Raw genomic sequence first — 22,321 nt, forward strand, 5'->3', positions numbered from 1 at the left:
GCTTAAACTACTTCTTAGCTAGAGGAGAAACAGTTTGAATTTTGATGTTTACTCATTTAGGTCTCTCAGAATGCATTCTTAAAAGTATATTTTATTCCCATTTTGGTGATGTGGAAACTAAAGAAAGGTTAAATGACCTGCACAAAGCTCCCAGCAAGCCAGCAGAAAAGTCATTAGCAGCTCCTGCATCTTGAAGTAGCCAGACACTGTTGGCCTTCCATGACTTCAGATATACCAGATATGTAGGTTTATGTCAGATCACAAAAGTAAAAGATTAACGTATTTATATAGACAATAGATTCATCATTAAAAACAAAATACTAAAGATCTGGAAATCTAGATCACACGTCATGTTTGATATGCACTGGAAATTCCTGGACCAGGCTTAAATGGGTCCATCTACCTACCAGAGAGAGGACCCACACTCTGTAAGCTAAGTTGTCAAAACCAGTTTTTGTTTATTATGATTTGTAACTAACTTGCTACCTAGGTAAACCTTAGATACAGTCAGAGATAGTTACGTTTTTGTGCTGCTCTGTAATCTCTATTTGAACACCTGAAGTTTGACTAAAATCACGCATCAAGGCTACTACAAGCTTCCCTTCCGCTATGTAGAAATGTCAACCGTGTTCAACAGCATAAAGGAGATCCCTAAGATAACATGCATAGCTGCCACTTGCTCTCAGCTGATTAAGAATTTAATTGCTACCCATTTTTAAACTTAACACTTTGTTACTGAAATTAAAAAAGACATCAACCACAGAGATATTCTGACATTACTACGCACTAAGGTATTTTTATCTAACAGATAATTAATCAAGTATAACCAATCTCTACTTTCCAGGCAGGAAGTAGCAGAAATGGCTTCTCAAAACAGGTAAGAGATCTATCGCTCACAAACACATCCCGTAAGACTGTTTTACAAATTAGCTGAGGCAGCAAGCAAGCATACGGGTGCAAGGAAGGGTCAGACAAAGCTTGCAACAGATCCGTTTTAAAGGAAGTAAAGGGGGCATGCACAGGCAAAAATATGGGCATCATGAAAAGTTTTTCATGGTCCAAAGCTATAAGGAAGCTTGAACAGGGCGACAGACACAGGTGAGATGCAAGAAGCACACACATTAGGAAGGTAAGGTTGTACAGGATACTGATAAGAAAATTAGAGTTGAAATGCCAGAGAAAGTAAGTGCTACGGCCTAGCACCTCACAACTGCATGGCCTCCGGACATACAACTCAACTATGCCAGCCGTCACATATGAACACCCAGCTAATGCAGGGTGACAAACTGGTAAGAAAAAGCTTGAAAGAAATCAAGCTCAGTTTGCTAGGCTTAAAGGGGCTGAAAATCTAGAATAAAGAAACACCTCTGAACAATGAGCTCAGTCATCCACAAGGATAACTGAACTTGCACAAATGGGCAAGATCAACCAGGGATAAGGTACAGAACACCAGATATCAACCTCTTCTCTTTCCAGTGCTTTCTGTAAGAGAATAATGCACCTCTGAACCAACTTTCTTCTCCAGGTTTACAAGATACTTCTTATACAACACTCTGCAAAAATGCAACGTAGAATTGATGACCTCTAAGCTACACTGTAAGAGCCAACAACGGCAGAAGACGAACGACTAAGAAAAAGCAGAAGAAAACTAACAACTGCAACAGATACTGCAAGACATATTTCTAGTACTTTTGAATTTGAAAGGTATTATTGAAATTTACTCCATGAAAGGCTGATAAGTTCTTGTTTCACTTGTATACAAATGCATGCAAACTAGCTTCAGTCACTGCAATACTGAGAAACATGATCAGCTGAAGCTCTTAGTAGGTCTAATTAGTGGAAGAAATCTTGATACCATTATATCCATTTCATTCAAAGGAACAATTAAAATCTGCTACATCAGTACTGTAACAGATACATTAGTAAAACCGGATAAGATACAGACATACACCCAGACTACAACTTACCCAAGTTTTTAACTGATGTAGCCACTCTTCTAACTGGAATGTTTTTGCCAGTAGGAATAATAACAATAATAATAAAGTTATTTGACCATTTCCCAGGCTGCCTGATACCTTCTAAGCTTGCACACATGGCCTTTGCACATGCTCAAAAGACAGCTTCTCATCCAGTGCATCTCAGCATGCACTGCCTAAATATGGTGCTCATGCTCATACTTCTGGACAAGATATCCTGGGTCAAAACTGAGGATCTCTGGCTTGGAAAGAAGGAGATCATTCTGACATCCTCTCTAAATTCTCTTTTATTATTGGTTTCCCCATTCACACTGTTAGCTGAAGTCAGTTGCCTGCTTAAATCTTCTGTCTAACACAGCCTGTGGCTCTCCCACTTTTCACCAAAACATATTTCCCACATATTTATCCTATCACTCAGAAACTTCCTGTCTACAATGTTTGACTGTCTGTCTATGAGATTCTGCTGCTGGAATAGCATGTGTCTTCAACAGGTCCCCAACTCACGCAAACTATACCCCACCTACACAACATTAGCACTTTGAAAGATTCCTTCCAGTAATAAGCATTGAGGACATGCAAAGGTTCTGGAACTTACTCACTTGCAGAATACTTGTTAAAATCCCTTCTCAGCCTTGGGCCCTATATCATCCTGAAAGTGCAGCTGATAAACTACATGAGAACCAAGGCCATTGAATGAAGCATTCTGTTCCCAAAACAGTCAGCATAGATGCTTCTGTTTGAGATGTAGCAACCCCTGCAATAATACACATCGAATAATCTGTTTTATCCTTCTTCCACTGAGAACAAAGAGGTAATTTACCATTACTGACCAAAGAGGAAACTGAAAAATTCTTAGATATCTAGTCTAATCTTCCATGTATGGGATTAAATACTTGAATAACAAGATAAAACAATTCCAGTAAGATTTAAACATGTTCCTAACACAGGTCAAATGTAGAAATTCTAGATGACACTTATCTGTAACACTTTTCATTCTTTGTGCAGCTCTTCAATACTTAACCTTAACTTTTGTACAGGAGGTTTTACTCTTGGACCAGGGAGCCTGGATACGCGAAGTGTTAAGAACAGGATAAGACACAAATTCACTTGCTCTTATGTAAGAGCAGGGTATTCCGTGAGAAGAATCCAATGACATAGAAGTCAAATGATGCACTTTGTATTGCAATAGGACAGCCCAGACTCACTCCCTAACACTAAGACTATTTGGAATTTGATTTCAGTATTTTGAGTTTACTGTTTCAGGGAGGCATGCCAGAATTGGCAAATCCAGTCATAAATGGATAGACTCCCAAGAGATGAAGCTACTTTAAGAGATACAACAATTTGACTTTTTATTTAGCTTTATGGAAGGTCTAGATTAGATTACTACTAACAGGACACTCACTGACTTCTAAGCAAAACAGAGTATGCCCCAAAGACGAAGCAAAGCTCAACCCGAAGAACAAGAAGATCAAGAACTCCCATCTTCCTGTCTCCCTTTTTGACAATCCACCTGTGTCAAAAATAGCACAACAGAAGTAAGCCAAGAGATGGAAAACTCACACCTGCATTCTCCAAGTCACCTTGCTAAGATGGGGATAAGGAAGACCAATTTCTTATTGCTGGGAACAGACCAGCTCTTAACTGCCTAGAATAGATTGTTTTAGAAGGAAAGGGGTATAGAACCTCTTTTGAAGCATCTGGCATTTTTCCATCAGAGACATAACTCCAAAGCGCTGTTTTGAACACATCTAGAACACGCAGTACTGGACTGCGGTTGAAGAACTACTGCTCTACAGAAACATGGGTTTCATGGGAAACATGAGGAGCAGACAGTCTGGCAAAAGCAGACTAACCCTAAGTTTCATAACAAGTTACTTAAGTCTCCAAACAGCAGACCTCACTAACAAAGTCAAAACTAACTAAGGTAGGTTCAGAACATACGTGAAGACAGACCTCAAAACATCCAAAGAAGCAGACAGCAAAACTGCAGGTAGGAATGTTCTGAACAGTCGATGTGCCCGAAGCACACAAAGCAGACTGGCATTTGCACATAGCACAGCAAGCACTGGACTCCGACCTACCTGTCCAAAATGTGCAGGGTATCCCAGCATGTGCATATACAGCAGCTTTGCCACATTTCTGCATCGGTATGTGTTATCTTCCTCTCGGAAGGATGACCGGATAGCAGCACATTCCTTTTGGATCATCTCACGCTCTTCTGCCTGGGTTCTTGCTGTCCGGATGGTCCGGATCAACTCCCGCAGTCTGATGGGGGCTGGCATCCTCTGGGAGAAGAAAGAGATCTGTAAACCTCATACTGTACCTAAAGGCTTCATAATGGTTTCATACTTTTGCATGTTTTTTTTTTTTCTTTCTTACCCTACAATTATATAAGTAGAAGAATTAAGAAAATACAGACTGCTTCAGTAGCATGGTTAAAAGTAAACTTGAAAACCAGAGGAACTCATTGTACACCACCTTTGCTTTTCCAGAACATTAGAAACACCTGTTGTACACAGTCTCTGGAAATTTCAGCTGCTGAAGTGCAAGTCTTAAAGGAGCACGTACAAACCATTTTTGCAAACACTATTTAGCCAAACTGGCAACAAAATATACATCCTCAAAATAAAAAGACAACTCCCTAGCACTCCTACAGGAAGCCAGCCAGAAGCATGAAGGTTTCAAAGCTTTTAAAATAAAAGATAGCTTAATTCTATCCATTTCCTACCCTACAGAGGGTACCTACCCCTAAGAGAGCAAAATACTTTCCTAAATTCCTGCAAAAAGCCTCTGATGAATAGCTTGCTTGGGAAATTTCAAAATGAGCAACTTAGATCATTAAAAAAAATAAAAAAGGAAAACAGCTGAACTAAACTAAAACACTGATTTAAATGGCATGTAGAATTAAGGTGACCAGGCAAGAGTTAATTACTGTAAGCTAGAGTTCCAACAGAGCAGGTACTAGTTGTTTCCCAGCCGTTGTCTGGTTGTATTGCTTTACTCTGCAGTAATTTACTCTAAGAGAAAAGGACAAACACAGACTGTGTGCTGTCACTGGAGACTTGTTCACTTGCTGCTAATGGCACCCTAGTACATAACCCAAAAACTTGTCTGCATAAGCCCAGCCTTAGAGTCTGCCTTCAGAGCTGAAACTCTGAATAAGACTTAAAGCATAAGGCTTGTCTACCTAGGAAGTTATTCTGCAGTAACGTAGGATACAACCTCCTCCCAAATTCTAACATCATCCAGTCACTGAACAAAATGAATAGCCTTTATTTACAAATGCTCTTGCATAAATAAATAATCAGCAAGCCACACTGTAAAGATTATTTTTCCTCCTCACAGCACAACCACAGGAAAACAAACAGAAACCAGCATTACAGAAAGCAAAAAGTTAAAGAATAAGACTCATAATGAAACGATAGTCAAATTATGAGGCTACCTCCTGCTTTCATCTAATTGTAACACACCAACAGGCAATTACTACAGAGTCCAATCTGAACTACTTCCTAAGAGCAATTGTATTTCACATGCACTTCCTGCCTGATAAGGACAGGACAATTCAGAACTGCTGCGATGCAGGACAACATGAAGGGCAAGAGACAAAGCAACGATTTATTTTCCAACATTCAGAACCTCCGTCCCTGCGCTGCAACTCCATACACGGTCTTTTTTTTAAAAGAATATATTAAATCATTCAGTTTTTTTAAAAACATACCTTTGAATTCTTCCCATAAAAAGAGTTTTGTGCCCATCTATCACAGATCACTTCACACACTTATTCCTTGGGGCTTGAGTCCTTTCTTGTGCACACACTCATAGCATTTCAATGCACAGTAATTCCCACACAATGTATCAGGTTGGCTTTTTTCCCCCCTCTACAAGAAAGCATTTCACTTACTATCAAGAAATTCTTATATCAGGTATTTGATTTCTGCCTTCTGCGACTCTAAGATTCTTTTGCATGCTAATACACTGGAAATCTCATCTCATTTTTAACATTCAGACATTTCAAATACGTGTAAGTGGTAGATATTGCCAGTGAGATGGAACTTTGGACATGAGAACACTTAAATTCAGGAACATTCCAGAACAGATTAACATTTACCTATTATTAACTATTCCAAAGCCTATTATAATATTGACAGACCTTTAACGTGATATACCTTGAGTAATTTCTGCTGATTTTCTGTTAAGCATGACTGTTCACATGACACAATATGCATACACCCAAACAATTTAAATAAGATGGTGAGAAGATTGCATGATCAAATATTGATGCACTACAGGACACTGATGCAGCAGCCATAGCCAGGTAAGGCGTAAAACAGATCTAACCCAGTGTCCTGTCTCAGGATGGGAAGGAGCGGGTGTGCAGGGGAAGCAACAGAGAAAGTACATCTCCTCAACGCTTTCCCTGCTTCCAAGATTTGCTGCAACTTAAAGGGCCTCCTGAACCACAGAGAGTTTCTTTCTGCATAGCATCTCTCTGCAGATCTACGGATTTATGCAATCACTTTTTGAAAGCATCCAACCTTTTTTCCCATTCCTACCCATGGTAACAATTTGCGTAGTTTAACTATAAATTCCATCAAAAATTATGTTTTGCTTTAAACCTGCTGTCTGACCAAGTACGGGATACTAAATGAAATTCTTACACTTTGAGAAAATAAGTACTCATATCACCTATTAATTGATTTTATGTCATTTATGACTTTACAGTCTCTAATTGTATCTCTACCTCAGACACCTCCCTTTCCAGGCAGTAGAGTCCTACTCTAATCTCTTCCTGTATGGAGCCATTGCACAATTCCTTCTTATCAGTACCTCTCAGATTATTTTTTTTTAAACAAAGAGCAGACCTATAAAAAGTATTCAGACAATGGGAGCACCATGGGTTTACATAGACGACTTTTTTTATTCTTTGTACTTAAAAAGTTAAAAATGTTTAAACTCACTTTGCCTGTTTAGCTACTGTTGAGCTGACGTTTTTAATAAATATCCTACAGACCGCTCCTAGACCTCCAGCTTGAATGACAACTTATTTAGAGCCTCTCACTGTGTATTTATCTTTATGGTAATTTCTTTTCAGCGTAGGCATTGCTTTGCATTTATTGACAATTAATTACTTTTACCATCTTGTAGCATACTTTCTTAGTATCATAAAATCATTCCCCAGGTTTAGGATGAAACTCTCACCTCACTATTTGTTCCTCTTCCCCTGATCGCTTTATGAACACGTTCAATGGCACAGTTTCGCAGAGTGCCTCTCAATAACCTCTTCCTATTATGAAAGTACACAAATTTTCTATCAGTCTGGTCACTTTTATTTCTTCCTTAGATAGTTATTAATTCACAATAAGATCTTCCTTGAAAAACTGTGCTATAACACAATAAAAACCTTTGGTTAGAGGCTCTACCAAGATTTGTGAATCTCTACCAAAAGATTTGTGAAAACAGTTACACAATCTACCAAGATTTGTGTCTACCCAGACAACCTTTATCCATTTATTAAGAACTTGTCAAGAACCACGCAGGTCCTGGGTCATCTGCTGGAGCTCTTTCTAAAAATTGGAATCACACAAAGTACCACCTATTCTTGTTGTAAATAAAGTGTTGATGTAAATCTGATATGTCACAATTTCAAAGTTGAACAATTCCCAGTTCCTTCAGAGATACTGGTACGCTTCACTTTCTACTGGCAATTTATTACTAATTTTACCTATTTGTTCCAAGAGTTCCTCTTGTAACATTTCGGTTTGAGAGTATTCCTCTTAGATTTCAACATGAGAACTCCAGTAGGTTTTTCCATATAAAGCATTTATGCAAATAATGTGGATTTACTTTTTTTTTTTTTTGCTATGAATTTGTTTTCTTTACACTTTGGTTATCAGTCAGACTTCTAGCATATGTCTCTGCTATGTATCACATTCTTCCTATACTGGGCAACAAAAGAGAGTCCTATCCAGGCACATGGTCTTTAGATGTCACCAGAACATTTAGAAAAAAAAAAAAACAAAACAGGCTCTCATTTATGCTGAGATATTGCAAAACTGAAATATAAAGACCAATTGAGAAGAACAAGGACAGGAAAATAGATCAAGAAGTTTGCTTAGGAACTTAACACAAAAAAACTTCAAACAAATATTATGCATTTTTTTCCTTTTTACTGGATCTCTCAGACACTTTGTCACATTTGAAAGAGACAGTCAGACACAGCTTCCACACCACCAGCAGCGAATTAGTTCTCCTAGGCCACCTCATTGTCTCAGTTCCCACCTATACCACACAGATAACACTGACTGCCCCGGACGCACAAGTCTGCAGGCACAATAGCCTAAATGCCTCTGTCACTACAGCGTTAATCCAAGCAGCAGCAAGGTGAAACAAATATGGTCAGTTTTGCTACAACCCACAGAACGGCTTCCCGCTACTCCTACTAGAGGGATCCGCAGAATACATACACCCACCCAAAGAGCCATGTGTTACCCACAGAAACGTTAATTGCTACTCTCAGATCACTGACTACATCAGGACACAAAAGGTCTACTGAGTAAATAACTACAAAATTGGGAGAAGCCAAGCCAGCAGGGACTGCTGGGGCAGATACTACCACTTAAATAAAAAAATACAGCTGCATGTGCAGCTCAAACATCTGAAAGAAGGAGCTGGGGATGCCTGAGCAGTTACTTTTCACATCCTGCCTGTTAATCTCTCCCAGAGCTCTAAGATTAGATACTTATGTATCAGTTTTCTAGGATTCTGATAGATCACAGAACAATAGGAAACAAAGATTTTGACACATACACACTGCCAAGCAATCCATGACCGGAGACTAGACTCATTAAGCACCATGACAAGCCGTAATAGCAACATCGGCACAAGGTCTAATGCCCTCCATGGACATAGAGCTGGATCTCTAGGAACCTGCAGCACAATAAATAGCACAAAGAATGGAAAAGGGCTTCAGCAAGTCCTAGAAGATAATATTTTGATGGAAACAAAGTATGGCCAACACAGAGCATAACCATAGGATGGCTCTGTCAAGGCAGTCAGATAGTTACGGTATCAAAACCTTTCTGGGACTTGATATACGCCCATACAGACTTCACTGAGGGAGGGAATTAGGGCGATACAATAATCAACAGATTAATAATGAGAGTTAAAACAAAAAGAATACTAAAGAATTACAAAAATACAAATAGGATTAAACAACTTAGAGCTCAGAAGAATTAAAACACTTCAGTGATCATTTAATTTTGACTATATAATTTGTCTAGACAGAATCTTGAAATTCACACTATGAACCCCGTGCAAGATTAAAAAGAAAAGACAGCTTCGGGTGACAACTACAAAGTTATTAAATAGCAAACTGCCATGAAAAAAAACCCACAGACTTCTCTGTGTTACAGAAATGCATTTCATTGCACAAGATGACTAACAGCAGGACAACCATATCATCTACACCTGAAGTTTAACTTCAGCTGGCTAAACGCCGCTTAGAACTTCCTTCAAAGTAGCAGGTCCTGTTCTTCAGGATTGGTTAACATTTTTCACCAGTACAGGTCTATGTTTTTATTCTTTGCACATTAACATAAATGACATGGCAATTTTTAAAAGTAGTTACCTCCTTCCTCATTTAGTTTATAGCAGCAGTTTCACTCTGCCACTTCTTTGCTATGATCCCCAAAAACCTGAAAAGACCCTACCAGTCAATATTTACAATATCTGACAGGACTGAAGGCAGAATTCTTCCACCTCATAAAGCCCTCTCATTTCCCCTTCTCATTCTGAAGGCCTTGCTCGTAGAGTAACATACTATTGAGATCAAAGCTGCTGAAAGAGTTAGGTATCTATCTAACTCAGATTAGTTCCAATGGTATAGGTTGCTGGTGCCTAAGTTTCTTTAAAAACAGAATTCCAGCTATTTTCCTAGTCTCTGGATTGCGTGAAAGGTGTTAACTCAGTGAACCTCTTCCCTCTGCTAATCATTAATTCTTCCGCTGAACCAATAAAAAAAGGCATTCTTTCTTCATGCAACTCATTCCTGGTAAACTATTCAAAAGTGAAAAAATACTTAATCAAGAACACAAAACCCATAATGTATTATTTTTTTTTCATCTAAGCTATGCTTCTTAATCACTATTTTCTCCCGTTTTATAGTCTTTTACTAGTTAAGCTTGTCACATTTCAAAGTTAAAAATATTTAAGTATAGAACCTTACTAAAAGTCTCTTAGAAGATAATCATATTCAAATACGATTGTTCACTAAATAGCCTTTTATATTTACAAGAAGCACCTAATATTACCAAACTCCACATGTAAAATGCTCAACTCCCTCAGCCAAACTATATTCCTCCATCAGGAATTGCAGTGTAAAGGCAAAAGGACTTACTATCCTTGAACGTGTAACTGCGTTGAGATCCTTCCCTCCAGAAGCTATTCAGAAATGTTAGCTTATGTCTAAAAAGACAAATGAACTAGAATCACTCTTTCAATAAATTAGTGAAATAAATAAATAGTTGCTTAACAACTTGTTTAGGACAAATTATCAAACATGTTTTAAAATTCCATTATTATTTAGCCCTGAATCCTGGAAACATTAAGGCATTAAACATCAAGGAATCATTCACAGATGGGCTTTATTGTTTGGGGAAACTCTGAATTTTCAACTCAAGTAAGACACAGGAAAAGCTATAACTGGGTGTGTAAGTAATATTTCTGAACTTGGTTCATCCTAGAAAGCAACCCAAGACTGAAGGAGCACACATTTTCAAACACATCTGGGATACACACCTTAAGTCGCTGCACCCCAACACATGCAGAAGTAATCACACTCCTCAAACAAAACCAGCTTTTGGGAAGTTACATAATTAAAGCCTGACCCACCCCCCCCCCAACTGCAACAAGCAGCAGAACTCCCCCACTTGCTTCAGTGGAACCGAATCAGGCCTCCAAAGCAGAAGATACCTCTGGACTACAGGAAAGGAATAACTGCAATAGCTAAATACAAAATGCTGATGGCCTCAACTCCATCCTGGTATCACTGGGTTTCACACTTCTATCAGAAACTTAAAAAAAAAAAAAAAAAAGAAAGAAAAAAAGAAAAAGATCATACTTGCAGTAAAAACAGAAAGAAACACCACGAATAGAGATGAAGCTGTGAACAAAAGCAGAAATACTGGTATATAGTCTAATATTATCAATATTTATACAGCAAACAGTAAACACCTAATCAACGAGCACCAACATCGTCAAGAAGGGCAAAGAAGGGCAAATACAACACAAGAGTTGGGAGGAAAAGCAACCAACCATACAACATTCCAAATGGAAAAATAACTTCCCTTGAGAAAAAACTATTTAGCACATAGAGAACTAGAAAGTAAGTAATAACAGAAAAATCAAAAAGAAATTAAGGCAGCAGGGGGCTTCAAAACACAGTATAATAAAAGGCATCAGCGTTGCACTTTGCATTATACAAAGACAGCACGGAGCAGGGGGAAGAGGTCAAGTAAGGAAAAAAATGCCCCCAAACAAGAGCTAAAAAATAGTCTCAGAAGAAGTGATGGTCTCATTTCCAGCTACATTCAAAAAACAAGAAATATAGCACAAGACCATTTAAGAGGCAAGCCTTATGCTGCTCAAAAGCTGAATGGAGGATGAGAGACAGGACAGTGACAGAGATGTTACACTGTTCTTCTTAAAGACCTTCAGTTTGAACAGATCCTACGAGCTGCCCAAAATGAACGCGGCTCTACCTCTTCCTTTGCTTCCTGAGGCTACAACCCAACAACAGAATTTAGTGAGAGCAGGGAAGCACTTTAGATGAGGTTCCCACTCCCGCACAACAGTACACACACACCCCCAAAACAAACAACTCCTGAATGGGCTTTAAAAGACGCACTGAGCTTTCAACTATTACAAATATTAACCTTAACATCTGACAAATAAGAAAATAAGTATTTCCCTTTTTTTTTTTTAGAAGCTAATAAATGAAGCATTGGAAGATTGGAAGAAGAGTTAGCACATTTACACAGCTGAGCAGCATGACAGATGAGATCAGAATTCCAGATTTCCTGGATTCTCTTTCTACACTTCAATCACTCCTGACCTACATTACCTTTGTATTTCTCACCTGCTTCTAGTTTCCTAACTATTTCGATCTGTAAGGTAACCTGGTTATTTCATTTCCTGTTCACTTTCCTGCAGAGTTAAAATATTAAAAAAAAATAATTAAAAAATAGCTACTACTTTGTGACAAAAAAGCCCACACCCTTCTTTACTTTGGTTAATGCCAGATGAAAGATGAGACACCACGTTTTTCATTCATTAATATAAACTTTGCAATATACCAGGCAACTTCAGCTATACCCTAGGAAGTTCTAATCTTAGATTTTTCCTGTAGCATCTCTGCCAAACAGCAGATAAAGGCTAATGCTACTACTTGTGATATTAGCAGATTCATGTGTACTCACGTTACTGTAACTCTGTTTTTCAAGTTACAGCCTCATCACATATTCACTTATTAACTCCCAAACTCTCATCCAACTAAGTAATACTGCTACCAAGGCAGATCAGACCCTTTTCCTCAGAGAATATCTGAGTATCATCTACAACAAATTAACATCACTTCAGTCAGAAGAGCTTGCCCTGTTATTAAAAAACACAAATAAATCAAACAACCCATCTCCTGAAGTTATATACATTGCCAACTCAAAAACAAATGTTCACACTAGAGGCACAAGCTCTACTGAATGAGTGTCATTAACTTTAGAAGCAGTTAAGAGTTTTATGAGCCCTTACATTTTGAAAGGCAACTTTCCAAATCTGAACTGCATTAACCAGTGCAGTCTGTCTGCATGCCTAAGAACAAAAAACTTCGTTCCTTTGCTGCTGTTCACAGTCTTTTCACACTATTGCCTGACAAACTTACTGATCCCGTTTTAGTTTCCAACGATGCCAATGCAAAAAGAATCAGAACATTTTTGTATCCCTTACTCTCTCACCAGGACACTGCAACAAAGGTGCTGCAGGACCCATCCATTCCTTTCACACCACCTTCAGGAAAAAAATCTGATCAGCAGTCACAGGACCAACAAAAAAAACCCAACCCCCCAAAAAAGGAAAAGAACCCCTCAAAAAGGAGGAGAATCCCTCAAAATATCAAAAAAGGAGGAAATCTGGAAGTTATCTTACACACTGAAGACAGAAAAGCTGGATCCTTTCACAAAACAATCACCCCAGACTTCCTTTCCCCTTCTCAACTCACAGGAATTTAAATACCTTCCCCTCCTTCTCCACCACAGGAGAATCAAGGGGTTCACACTGAACCCCTCAGAGAAAACACACAATCTCTTGCCTGTGTTGAGCTCTCAGGTACCCAGTAAAGTTTTCAAGTCCTGTGCCAAATACCAGAGTGCTCATGAGCAGGCAAAAGAAAAAAATTTGGCAACAGAATGGGACATGCAAATAAACAAAGGGAAAAAAACCAACCCTAGTGTAGTTTAGAGAAGGGGAGGGGAAGCACAGGAATACAAAAATCAGCTGTGCACTATCATATAGAATTGGAGCAGGAAAAAGAGAAAAAGAAAGCTTAACCACACAAAAATCTCTGCCATTTCAAGTGTAACATACTAGGGGTACTATACAGGGGAAAATACACATGTATTTCACTTTCTTTAAGCCAGTATGGGCCAAACACACCTTCTGGTCACATATACGACATGTCACTCTTCCAAAGGAGTTCCACTGAGATTCCACACTGTTCCATTAACATTTCAAGCACTAGAAACTGAAATACGTCACTAAGTATTTTTAAGCATTGTAATGCAGTGTAATAAAACACACAACTGTTCCATCTGCAAACCTTAAAAAAAATGCCTACTAAAAAGAAACTTATAATTTGTCTTATAGCACATGACAGGAGAGAGAGAACTCGACCAACCTTGAAGAAAGGACTTGAAACTGTCTGTACAGACTGACTCTCACACATTAAGTTCTACCACTAACACAAACCCATGTTTGCAGTTCATTGCAAATGCCTTTGGCCAGAGATCATAGATTTTTGCTTCCACTAAAATCCATGCAACCGTAAGACAACACACGCAAACACTGTAAGTATCAGAGAGACGCTAATTCTAATGCTCTGAGCAGTCGTGCAGCACAAGCAATGAAACACCAAAGCAAGGATGGACACAAACGCCCAAGCAACTTCTTAGACGCCCAGGGCAGGGACAGAGCCACACGACATTCTGTACACGCAGAACTTCTGTAGGTCTTTGCTTTCCACTTCAAAAAACGCTGGGCAAAATCACCCCAGTCCCAATAAGAGAGGTGAGAGGAGCAGAGAGGACCCTACCAGCAACGCCTCTTTAGCGGGTAAAAGCCGAAAGGGGCACAAAGCGCTGCCCTGTGCCTGGGGAGGCGGCAGGCAGGCCCAGCAGCGTGGGGCAGAGTCCGGGACGGGCCCGGACCGCCGGGCGGAGGCCGGGGAACAGGCCGCGGCCGGGGACCGGAGGCGGCCAGCGGCCCACCACAAGTCGCCCCGGCGGGGGCCGCAGGAAGGCAGCGGGCGGCCTCCGCCGGCAAAGGAGCCCGCGCTTGGCGCTGTGGCGGGGCCGCAACCCGGCGGCGGACAGAGGCAGCGAAAGCACACGGGGGGCCCCGGGCCGTCGAGACCTCGCGGGCCACGACAGCGGAGACGCGGCCTGGTCGGTGGCGTGGGGAGGGGAGCAGGGAAACGGAGAAGGCCCAGGGCGGAGGACGGGCTGAGGCGGCGGGCGCCACGGCCCCACTCACCGGGCCGGTCCCTGCAGCGGAGGAAGCGGCAGCGGCCGGAGCCAGGCATTCAAAATGGCGGCAGCGCGGCCGCAGCACCGATACCGCAGGCGGAGGGATCCGCGCCTCGGCACACTCCCCTCAGCCTCCCGGCCTCCGGCGGCCGCGGGCAGCGAGCAGGACCGCGGCAGCCTCAGCGGAGACAGCGACGAGACGGCGCGGTACCGGCGGCGGCGCGGCGGGAAAGGGCCGCTCGCACTACTTTTTCCCGGCGGAAGCACCCGCGGGGCCGGCCTTGGCGAGGAGCGGTGCGTCTGCACCGTGGCAGTCACTGATGACGTCACGCGCGGGGCGGTCTCCCGCCGCCAGCGCTCCCCCGTGGCGAGGCCGGGCGGGTCGCGCCGCCCGCAACCAGGGTTCCGCCGGGCGGGGCGGCCGGCGGCGGGGCACGGGCGGTGGCGCCGGCAGGGGGGCCGCCTCGCCGGTTTCTTGCGCTCCTTAAGCGCAGAGCGGTGACCCCGGGGGACCGCGTCATGGCCCCCTGACAGCAAAGGCGCCTTCACCGCGGCGGCGGGCACGGCGCGGGGCCGCCCATGTCGAAATCGGTGTGGGGTGGGGGTAGGGGGTGTTACGCGCCGCGGCGGGACGGGCCGTGCCCCGACGGCAGCGCCCAGGGACCGGCGCGCTGGGCGCGGCTGGTTGCCACGACAACCGGCGCGGCGGGCGCTCCCCCCCGTTCGACGTCAGCCCCGACGGGTGAGGCACTTCCGCCGCGCGGGGAGGGTGCGTCATCGCCGTGCGCCGCGGCGCGGGGAGGGGTCGGGCCGGAGGCGGCCGCGGGCGGCGCCGGGGCCGATGGGGGTCGCGGAGGAGGAGCCGGGCGATGGCGGGTGAGCCGTGGGCGGCGGCGGGCACTGGGCGGGCCGGGGGCGGCGGGGCGGCGGTGGCGCCTCGGGGGCGGTGGGGCGGGGCGGGGCGCGGCGCGGACGGGGCTCTGGGACCGGCCAGGGGGCTCGGGCGCCCTCCGTCCCCCGGGCCCCGGACTGGGGCTGGGAGTCGTCGCCTTGTTTGTTCTCAGGGATGGGGCTCGGGGCTCCCTCTGTCCCTGCGGCCTGGGGGCTCCCTCCGCTCCTGGGGCCCGCAGCGATTCGGTGACAGGGCCGGGACTCACGGCTCCCTCTGTTCCCGGTGCAGGTGAGGCGGCGACCGGCAGCAGGGATCCGGGAGCCGGCGTGTGGCAGCCCCTGCGGGTGCCCCCATGAACGAGCGTCGCGGCCGGGGCTGCCGGGACACCGTGGGGCACCATGAGAGCGGGCCACGAGCGGAGCCAGGAGTGCCTCCCGCCAAAGAAGCGGGAACTTCCCTCCGCCAGCACCGGCACCGAGGCAGGACGGGCAGGGGGTGCCCAGGCCTCGGGCGAGGGCCCCGAGTGGGCCCGGACAGCTGGGCCGGGTCCTGCGGCCCTGCGCTATGGCCCTGGCGAGGCCACGGAAGCAGTGGCAGGGCTGACAGTGGACCAATATGGGATGCTCTACAAAGTGGCAGTGCCACCCGCCACCTTCTCCCCCACGGGCCTGCACCCTGTGGTGAACGTGAGCCCCCTGCCCCCTGCCTTCAATGTGACCTCGCCAATAATCCAGCACCCGGGGGTGCCCTACCCTCCCATCCACTACGCGCAGATCCCTCCAACGTCCCTACAGTTCATCGGATCGCATTACACAGTGCCCTATGCTGTCCCTCCTGGCTTTCTGCCTAGTCCTCTTCTGTCTCCTTCCACCAACCTCACCGCCTCTCATGTCCCCCACTTTGTGCCATACGCCTCTCTCTTCACGGAAGAAGCCGCTCCTTCCCCCCAGACTACCTCTCCTACCCACACCTTCAACAAATCCGCTTCTGCAATCTCTCCTTCTGGCCAGATGCAGCACCACGCTGGGACCCAGCCGTTAGATATTGCACCAGGTAGGATTCCTGTTTATTATCAGATGTCCCGCCTCCCACCAGGGTATTCAGCGTATGAGACACCTACAGCAGGTGGAAGCCCAGAGTCTCCTCAGCAAGACAGTCAGCTGAGTTCAGAGGTAGCTGCTGCCAATGGTGGACAGAGACACCTGGAGCATAATGTGGTGAGGAGGACCAGCGAGGCTGTGGACTCTGCCAGCAGTAAAGCTGAAGACTGTCTGCCAGGGGCTGCAGCAGGATGTGTGGTCGATGGACAGTTCCTTTCAGGTTACCAGACGTTGGGAACAGAGGTCTCTGTGCCAGCTCACAGAAGTACCCCAGATGCTGATCTGGAGGTTCAGAGGGTGGTGGGGGTGTTGGCATCTCAGGATTATCATGTTCTGGCAGCCCAGAGGAAAGATGACCCGAGCCCTTTAAACCTTTGCCATAATATCCCTGATCAGCAGGGGGAGTCAAAGGACGTGCTGAGGAACACAGTGGAAAGGGCTGCTGCTGAGAAAAGCCAGTCCAGGAGTCCATATGTAATGTCCCCTGAAGAGCCGGTTAGACAAAGACAATTAACCAAAGGAATGGTGATAGCCAACGGCAAGCCAGTCCTGGTTCCCGTTGGATCTGAGCCCATCAGGTCTTCCACTTCAGAAACCCTGGTGAGGCGGAGCCCGGACACACAGGCTCGTGGAAGCGTGCTTGAAAAGGACCTGGCCCAGCTGCAGCCACCCAGCTCCTCACACTTGCCCTCTCACTTCATGAAAGGAGCCATCATCCAGCTGGCTACAGGAGAGCTGAAGCGGGTGGAGGACCTGCAGACTCAAGACTTTGTTCGCAGTGCGGAGGTGAGCGGGGGCCTGAAGATTGACTCCAGCACCGTGGTGGATATTCAGGAAAGCCAGTGGCCTGGGCTTGTCACACTGCATTTTGTGGTTGGGGAGCAACAAAGTAAAGTGAGCATCGATGTGCCCCCAGAGCATCCTTTCTTTGTGTATGGCCAGGGTTGGTCCTCCTGCAGCCCAGGGCGGACTGCTCAGCTCTTTGCTTTGCCCTGCCACAGGCTGCAAGTGGGCGATGTCTGCATATCAATCAGTTTACAGAGCATGAATGGCAACTCCGCTTCTCAGGCTAACTACCCTCTCACAGATCAGTTGATATCTACTAGGGAGAGATCGGAAAGAACAGCTCAGGGGTCCAGAGAAGCGTCTGACAGAGCTGCTGAAAGGAAGAGCCACACAGATAGGGACAGCGCAGCCCAGAGCTCTCATGCAGAACCCTCTCAGCCTGAGGCTGGTGGCCAGCACAGCTGGACAGCCCCAGGCTTCCAAAGATACAGCATGCAGGCAGAGGAGCCCCGGCCCTCTCTGCTCCGTCCCTCTTTCATTCCCCAGGAGGTCAAGCTGTCTATCGAAGGGCGTTCTAATGCAGGGAAATGATCCCTTTGAGGCTGTGAGCTAGGGCATCCCCTGTAGGTGAGCCTCACCATCAGGTGGAGAAATTGCACAGACTTTGTGACAGGTTCACCAGCAAGGCTGCTTTCTGCCCTGCAGGACTGGATTTATTCCATCCAGTTCAGTGGCTGACCAGTTCCTCTTGGGGAATCAGGAGGACTCCAGTGCCTCAGGGAGCAGCAAACGGCTAGCTGGGGTAGAGAACAGGGATGTCCTCATGAGCTTGCGATGAGAGCATTCCAGAGGTTGGAGGCTGGGGCTTTCTCGCACCTCCCTGAATAACTGATTCCCTGCAGGGCAGGGTCTAAGCATTCAGGATAGGTGGGGAGATGAAGAGGGCAGACACGGCTTAAGGTAGCAGATAAAATTGCTGAAGATTTTATTCCTCCTTTCTCACGATGGGGAGAGATGGGTCCCCACTGGAGTTTAGGGGGCTCTACTCCCAGTATCCCTTTTCTTCACACATGCACTTTAAAAGGACCGTTCACCGATGGAGCTCTTGAAGGCAGGACAGAGATGCTTCTCTGGTGGTTCTGTTTAATGTCTCTTCCACTGAATCCAACTGCTCTTTCTTCTTGCAAAGAATGTACAGATTTGAATGAATCACAGAAATTCAAGAGGAAGGACCAAAAGGATGGCTTTGGGTATAGGTGAATAGGGAACTTGAGCACTTGGGATGGGACATGAGCTGGGATGGGAGACGTCAGTTTCCTGCTATAAAATACATTTAATTATTTGCCACCAAATCAAATCTTTCTTCCTGTGTTAATAACTTAAAAAAAGAAAATCTTTTGGGCTTACAGCTTTTGCGGAGGCTTAGCCTATGGGTGAATGGGGCTGAGGTTTTTCGTTTAGTTGGATTTGGGGTTTTGGTGTTTTGGGTTTTTTTAAAGCTGGAGTAAAATATATTCAACATTCTCTAGGGAAGGATGGAAACGTATCCTTTTTCTGTGAGAAGAACCGAGACTATTTTGTAATTGAATCAGAAGAAAACTTTCCAGATGGCTAATTCTTCCCTGCAGGCAGTTTCCTGAATAAGCTCTAGACAAGAGCCGAGTGTTTGTGCATGTGCAGGCAAGGTACAAAGTTTCTGCTAAGTACAGTTCTATGGTTAATGTAGGGACTCTAAAAATATCACAGCATCACAGGGCATTTCGGGGTGGTTTTGTGTTAGTTTTTCTGATGCTTCTCTTTGGAGTTCCTTTGTAGAACAACATGGTAAAATCAAGAGTAGTCTTTTTCACAGTGAGATTTAATACAAATGTATATTAATACCTCGTTATGGTAATAACACTCCATTCAAGTGAAGGCTCCTGTAGTTACACTAATTTGCCCTCTCTGATGGTGTGTTATGACACCAGCTCTAACTGCTTAGCTAGAATAAAAAATAGTCACTATTATGTTGAGGATAAGAGTCTTCACTGACTTAACTTGGGTTAAGTATTCTTTGTATTAAGGTGCCCGTCTCCGTGCTAGGACCAGGCTTTTGAGAGGGTTTCTTTTCAGTGTGCAGGTCCCCACTGGAGTCCTGATGCTGCTCCTCATGTTCAGCATACTGTTTTCCATCTCCCTTCTCTCATCTTCCTGAAGTTTTCTGTCAGGCATGCCTGTCTGCTAGGGCACTGCTTCTCTCTTTCCCTGAACGGCTTGTGTGTCAGCACCTCTCCTCGGCGTAGCCATCCTTCGGTCAGCTTGCAGTGGTGGTGTCTCAGGGCTGTTCTGCACACTTTCCAGGAATGTGTCCTGTAACTGGTTGGTTTTGGTTGACTCTGTGATGGAGGGGTGCTCTGCTTGGGTATTAGGCAAATTAGAGAGTTCTCCCTTCCCTCCAGGCCATCTGCCCTGTTTTCCTAGCACATTGCTAGCCATTTGTGTTGCCTTTGAAATGCCTGCACCAGGAGGACAGTTTCTTTTCAGGCCGTAGGTGATGTGTGTGCTACTCATGCCTTCAGTGTTTGTGCCTCATGGGGATTTCTCCAGAATGAGGATGCTGCCTGTATCACACGTAGCTTCCCCCAAATGACATTCTGCTTCCGATCCCATCAGCTGCATTTGAAATGTGTGAAGTCATGGTGATGCTGTCATGTGAAGATTCTGCCTCCCTGGATGCAGCAGCTGTGGGAACAGATGCTGTTTTCGTGGCACCATTAGTCAGTAAAATGTACTGTCTGGGCCCCGGTGCTTGGCCTCGTCACCTTGTGTGTTTCCCAGTTGCTGTTCATTGGACTCTCCTACGCAAAGACCTCGATTATTGTTGGTTAGTACTTAATGCTCAGGATATCCAGGGTGTCTGTGGCCAAAGGCAGAAGGCAGAGGAGCCCGGGTTCTCTTGCCTCCTCTGGAGTGTGCAGAGGAATTCAGAGCTGTGGCAGGCAGCTAAGAAAGGGAACTTGCATACGTGTGGCGTGTGAATGTAAGCGGGCTGGCTGCATGCACAGAGGGAATGTCTGAGCAGCTGAAGGGTGCAGAGCCCCTCGTGCATCGTCGAACACAGGAATCTCTGTCTCCTAGAGAGAGGGTTTGGAGGGCCTGCCTTATCTCATGTGTGTTACTGTAACTACTACTCCTAGATCTCAGCCGCACTGAACAGTGGTCTGAAAGGACGGACGCTGATGTATGAGGCAAGATGCTGTGTGGCTAAAATAGCTTTGTACTGTAGGCAGCTGAAGGGCTGTGAAGGTGCTCACCCTGGACTTTAGCTAGCCACGCATCTCTTGAGTGCGGTGCTGAGCTCTGTGGAACAGGCCAGGGTGAATTTGACCTCGGTGCTTCTGTCCAGACTCCCTGTCAGTCCCGCTGTTGTGGATGTTTCGGCTGCCGGCTCTTCTGTGGAAGCAACGGTTTGGGGCACATCTCATGGCGGGGCATTGAGATGAAGAATCTGGGCATCTGGCTGCTTGCCCCAAAGGCGGTGGGCAGGAGGGGGCCGCTGGCAGCCCTCCAGCCCAGCTTAGCAGTACTCGTAATCACTGGAATCTGTCCTTACTGGGTTGGGCTGCGTTGCTCAGCACCTGTGGTGGTTGTTGTGTTGAGCTTTGAGCCTCTCCTGAGACAGGGAATGTGTGAGACAAGCTCTGCTGTCGACAGAAAGGCTAAGAATGAGCCCACGGAGGAGGCTTTTATTTCTTAGGTTTACAGGGAAAGGAGGAGATAAAGCCAGGAAGACATTGTGGAATGAGATGGTTATCCGGGCTTTTCTGCTGGCAGAGATGTGACAGGCTTCTCAGAGAAATATACTGTTTTCCTGCTGCTATTGTGAAGGGGAGGAGGCCTCCTGGCCTTGGTCTTACCCAGCTCACACTCTGTGGCAAGAGTCTGTAGGATGCAATAACGGGTGTCTGTAGCCATCTGTCCCATCTCATGAAACATTCCTTGGGTCAGCTGCCCAGCAGAGGCCGGGCCTGTTTCTAGGCTATGCGTACACTGTTGTTCCAGGCACGTGAGACTTGCTCCAAGCGACGAGCGCTCATCACTACCAGACTATGCAGAGGAAGCTCTGTCTGGAAAGAAGGAAAGCTGCAGAGGCCCCTCTGCCTCCCCTTTCCAGCAGGTGCACAAGTATAATGCACTTTTCACATTAAGTGTCCCCTCTCCCCCTGTCCCCACCCCACACTTGAAGTCACTTTCCCCCGTAGAGAACTAACAATCCTTGTTACTCAGAAAATATTGTAAAAGAAACTACAGCAGCTTGAGTAGCCCAAATGCTAGTTCCTGCCCGCAGCAGTACATGTGCCTTTCCCCAGCGTCGCTCACACCTGCTCTTTGTCTTTCAGGCTGTCCTAGGGCCTGAAACTTTGCAGAAGCTGCTAAGATGGCTACGAATGCACATTCTGTACAGAGTTTGGCCCAGGGTGTGTTCCGTGTATGGCTTAAAATGCTGATGGTCAAGGCCCTTCCCGCGGTCTTCACATCTGTCCATGGAGGACAGGACTTGCCCCTACCGTCCTTCTAGGCTGCTGCCACCCCACCCCACCCCACCCTGCAAACGCACCCGTGCACATTCGAGTTGTTTCCCGCTTTCATGGCACCTTAGCGCCAGGGGAGGGTCTGCCCGTGCGTGCGAAGCAGAGAAGCGGACGTGTGGCACTGGGGGAACCGGCTGGGCTGCGCTGAGGCAAGGAGGTCTTTGTAGATAAGTGCTGATCCCTCAACTATAATCCCAGTTAT

General features: G+C 45.7%; 2 protein-coding genes across 3 annotated transcripts in view; one reads left to right on the plus strand and one right to left on the minus strand.

Moving 5' to 3' along the window:
* Positions 1-4,261, minus strand: part of AP1G1 (adaptor related protein complex 1 subunit gamma 1) — a 36,338-nt gene extending 32,077 nt beyond the window's left edge. For both annotated transcript variants that reach the window (XM_074157860.1, XM_074157859.1), the window contains exon 1: positions 4,061-4,261. In XM_074157860.1, the coding sequence (XP_074013961.1) occupies positions 4,061-4,261 (201 nt within the window). The remainder of the gene's footprint in view (positions 1-4,060) is intronic.
* An 11,799-nt stretch (positions 4,262-16,060) lies between these two features.
* Positions 16,061-18,139, plus strand: ATXN1L (ataxin 1 like). The gene has a single exon (XM_074158157.1). It carries the CDS (start codon positions 16,061-16,063, stop codon positions 18,137-18,139), a length of 2,079 nt encoding a protein of 692 aa, XP_074014258.1.
* Positions 18,140-22,321: the final 4,182 nt, after the last annotated feature.

This window comes from Numenius arquata, chromosome 13, assembly GCF_964106895.1.
Source record: "Numenius arquata chromosome 13, bNumArq3.hap1.1, whole genome shotgun sequence".
Lineage (NCBI taxonomy): Eukaryota > Metazoa > Chordata > Aves > Charadriiformes > Scolopacidae > Numenius > Numenius arquata.

Coding starts and splice junctions, on each gene's coding strand:
- ATXN1L (XM_074158157.1), top strand. CDS start 16,061: ATGAGAGCGGGCCACGAGCGGAGCCAGGAGTGCCTCCCGCCAAAGAAG.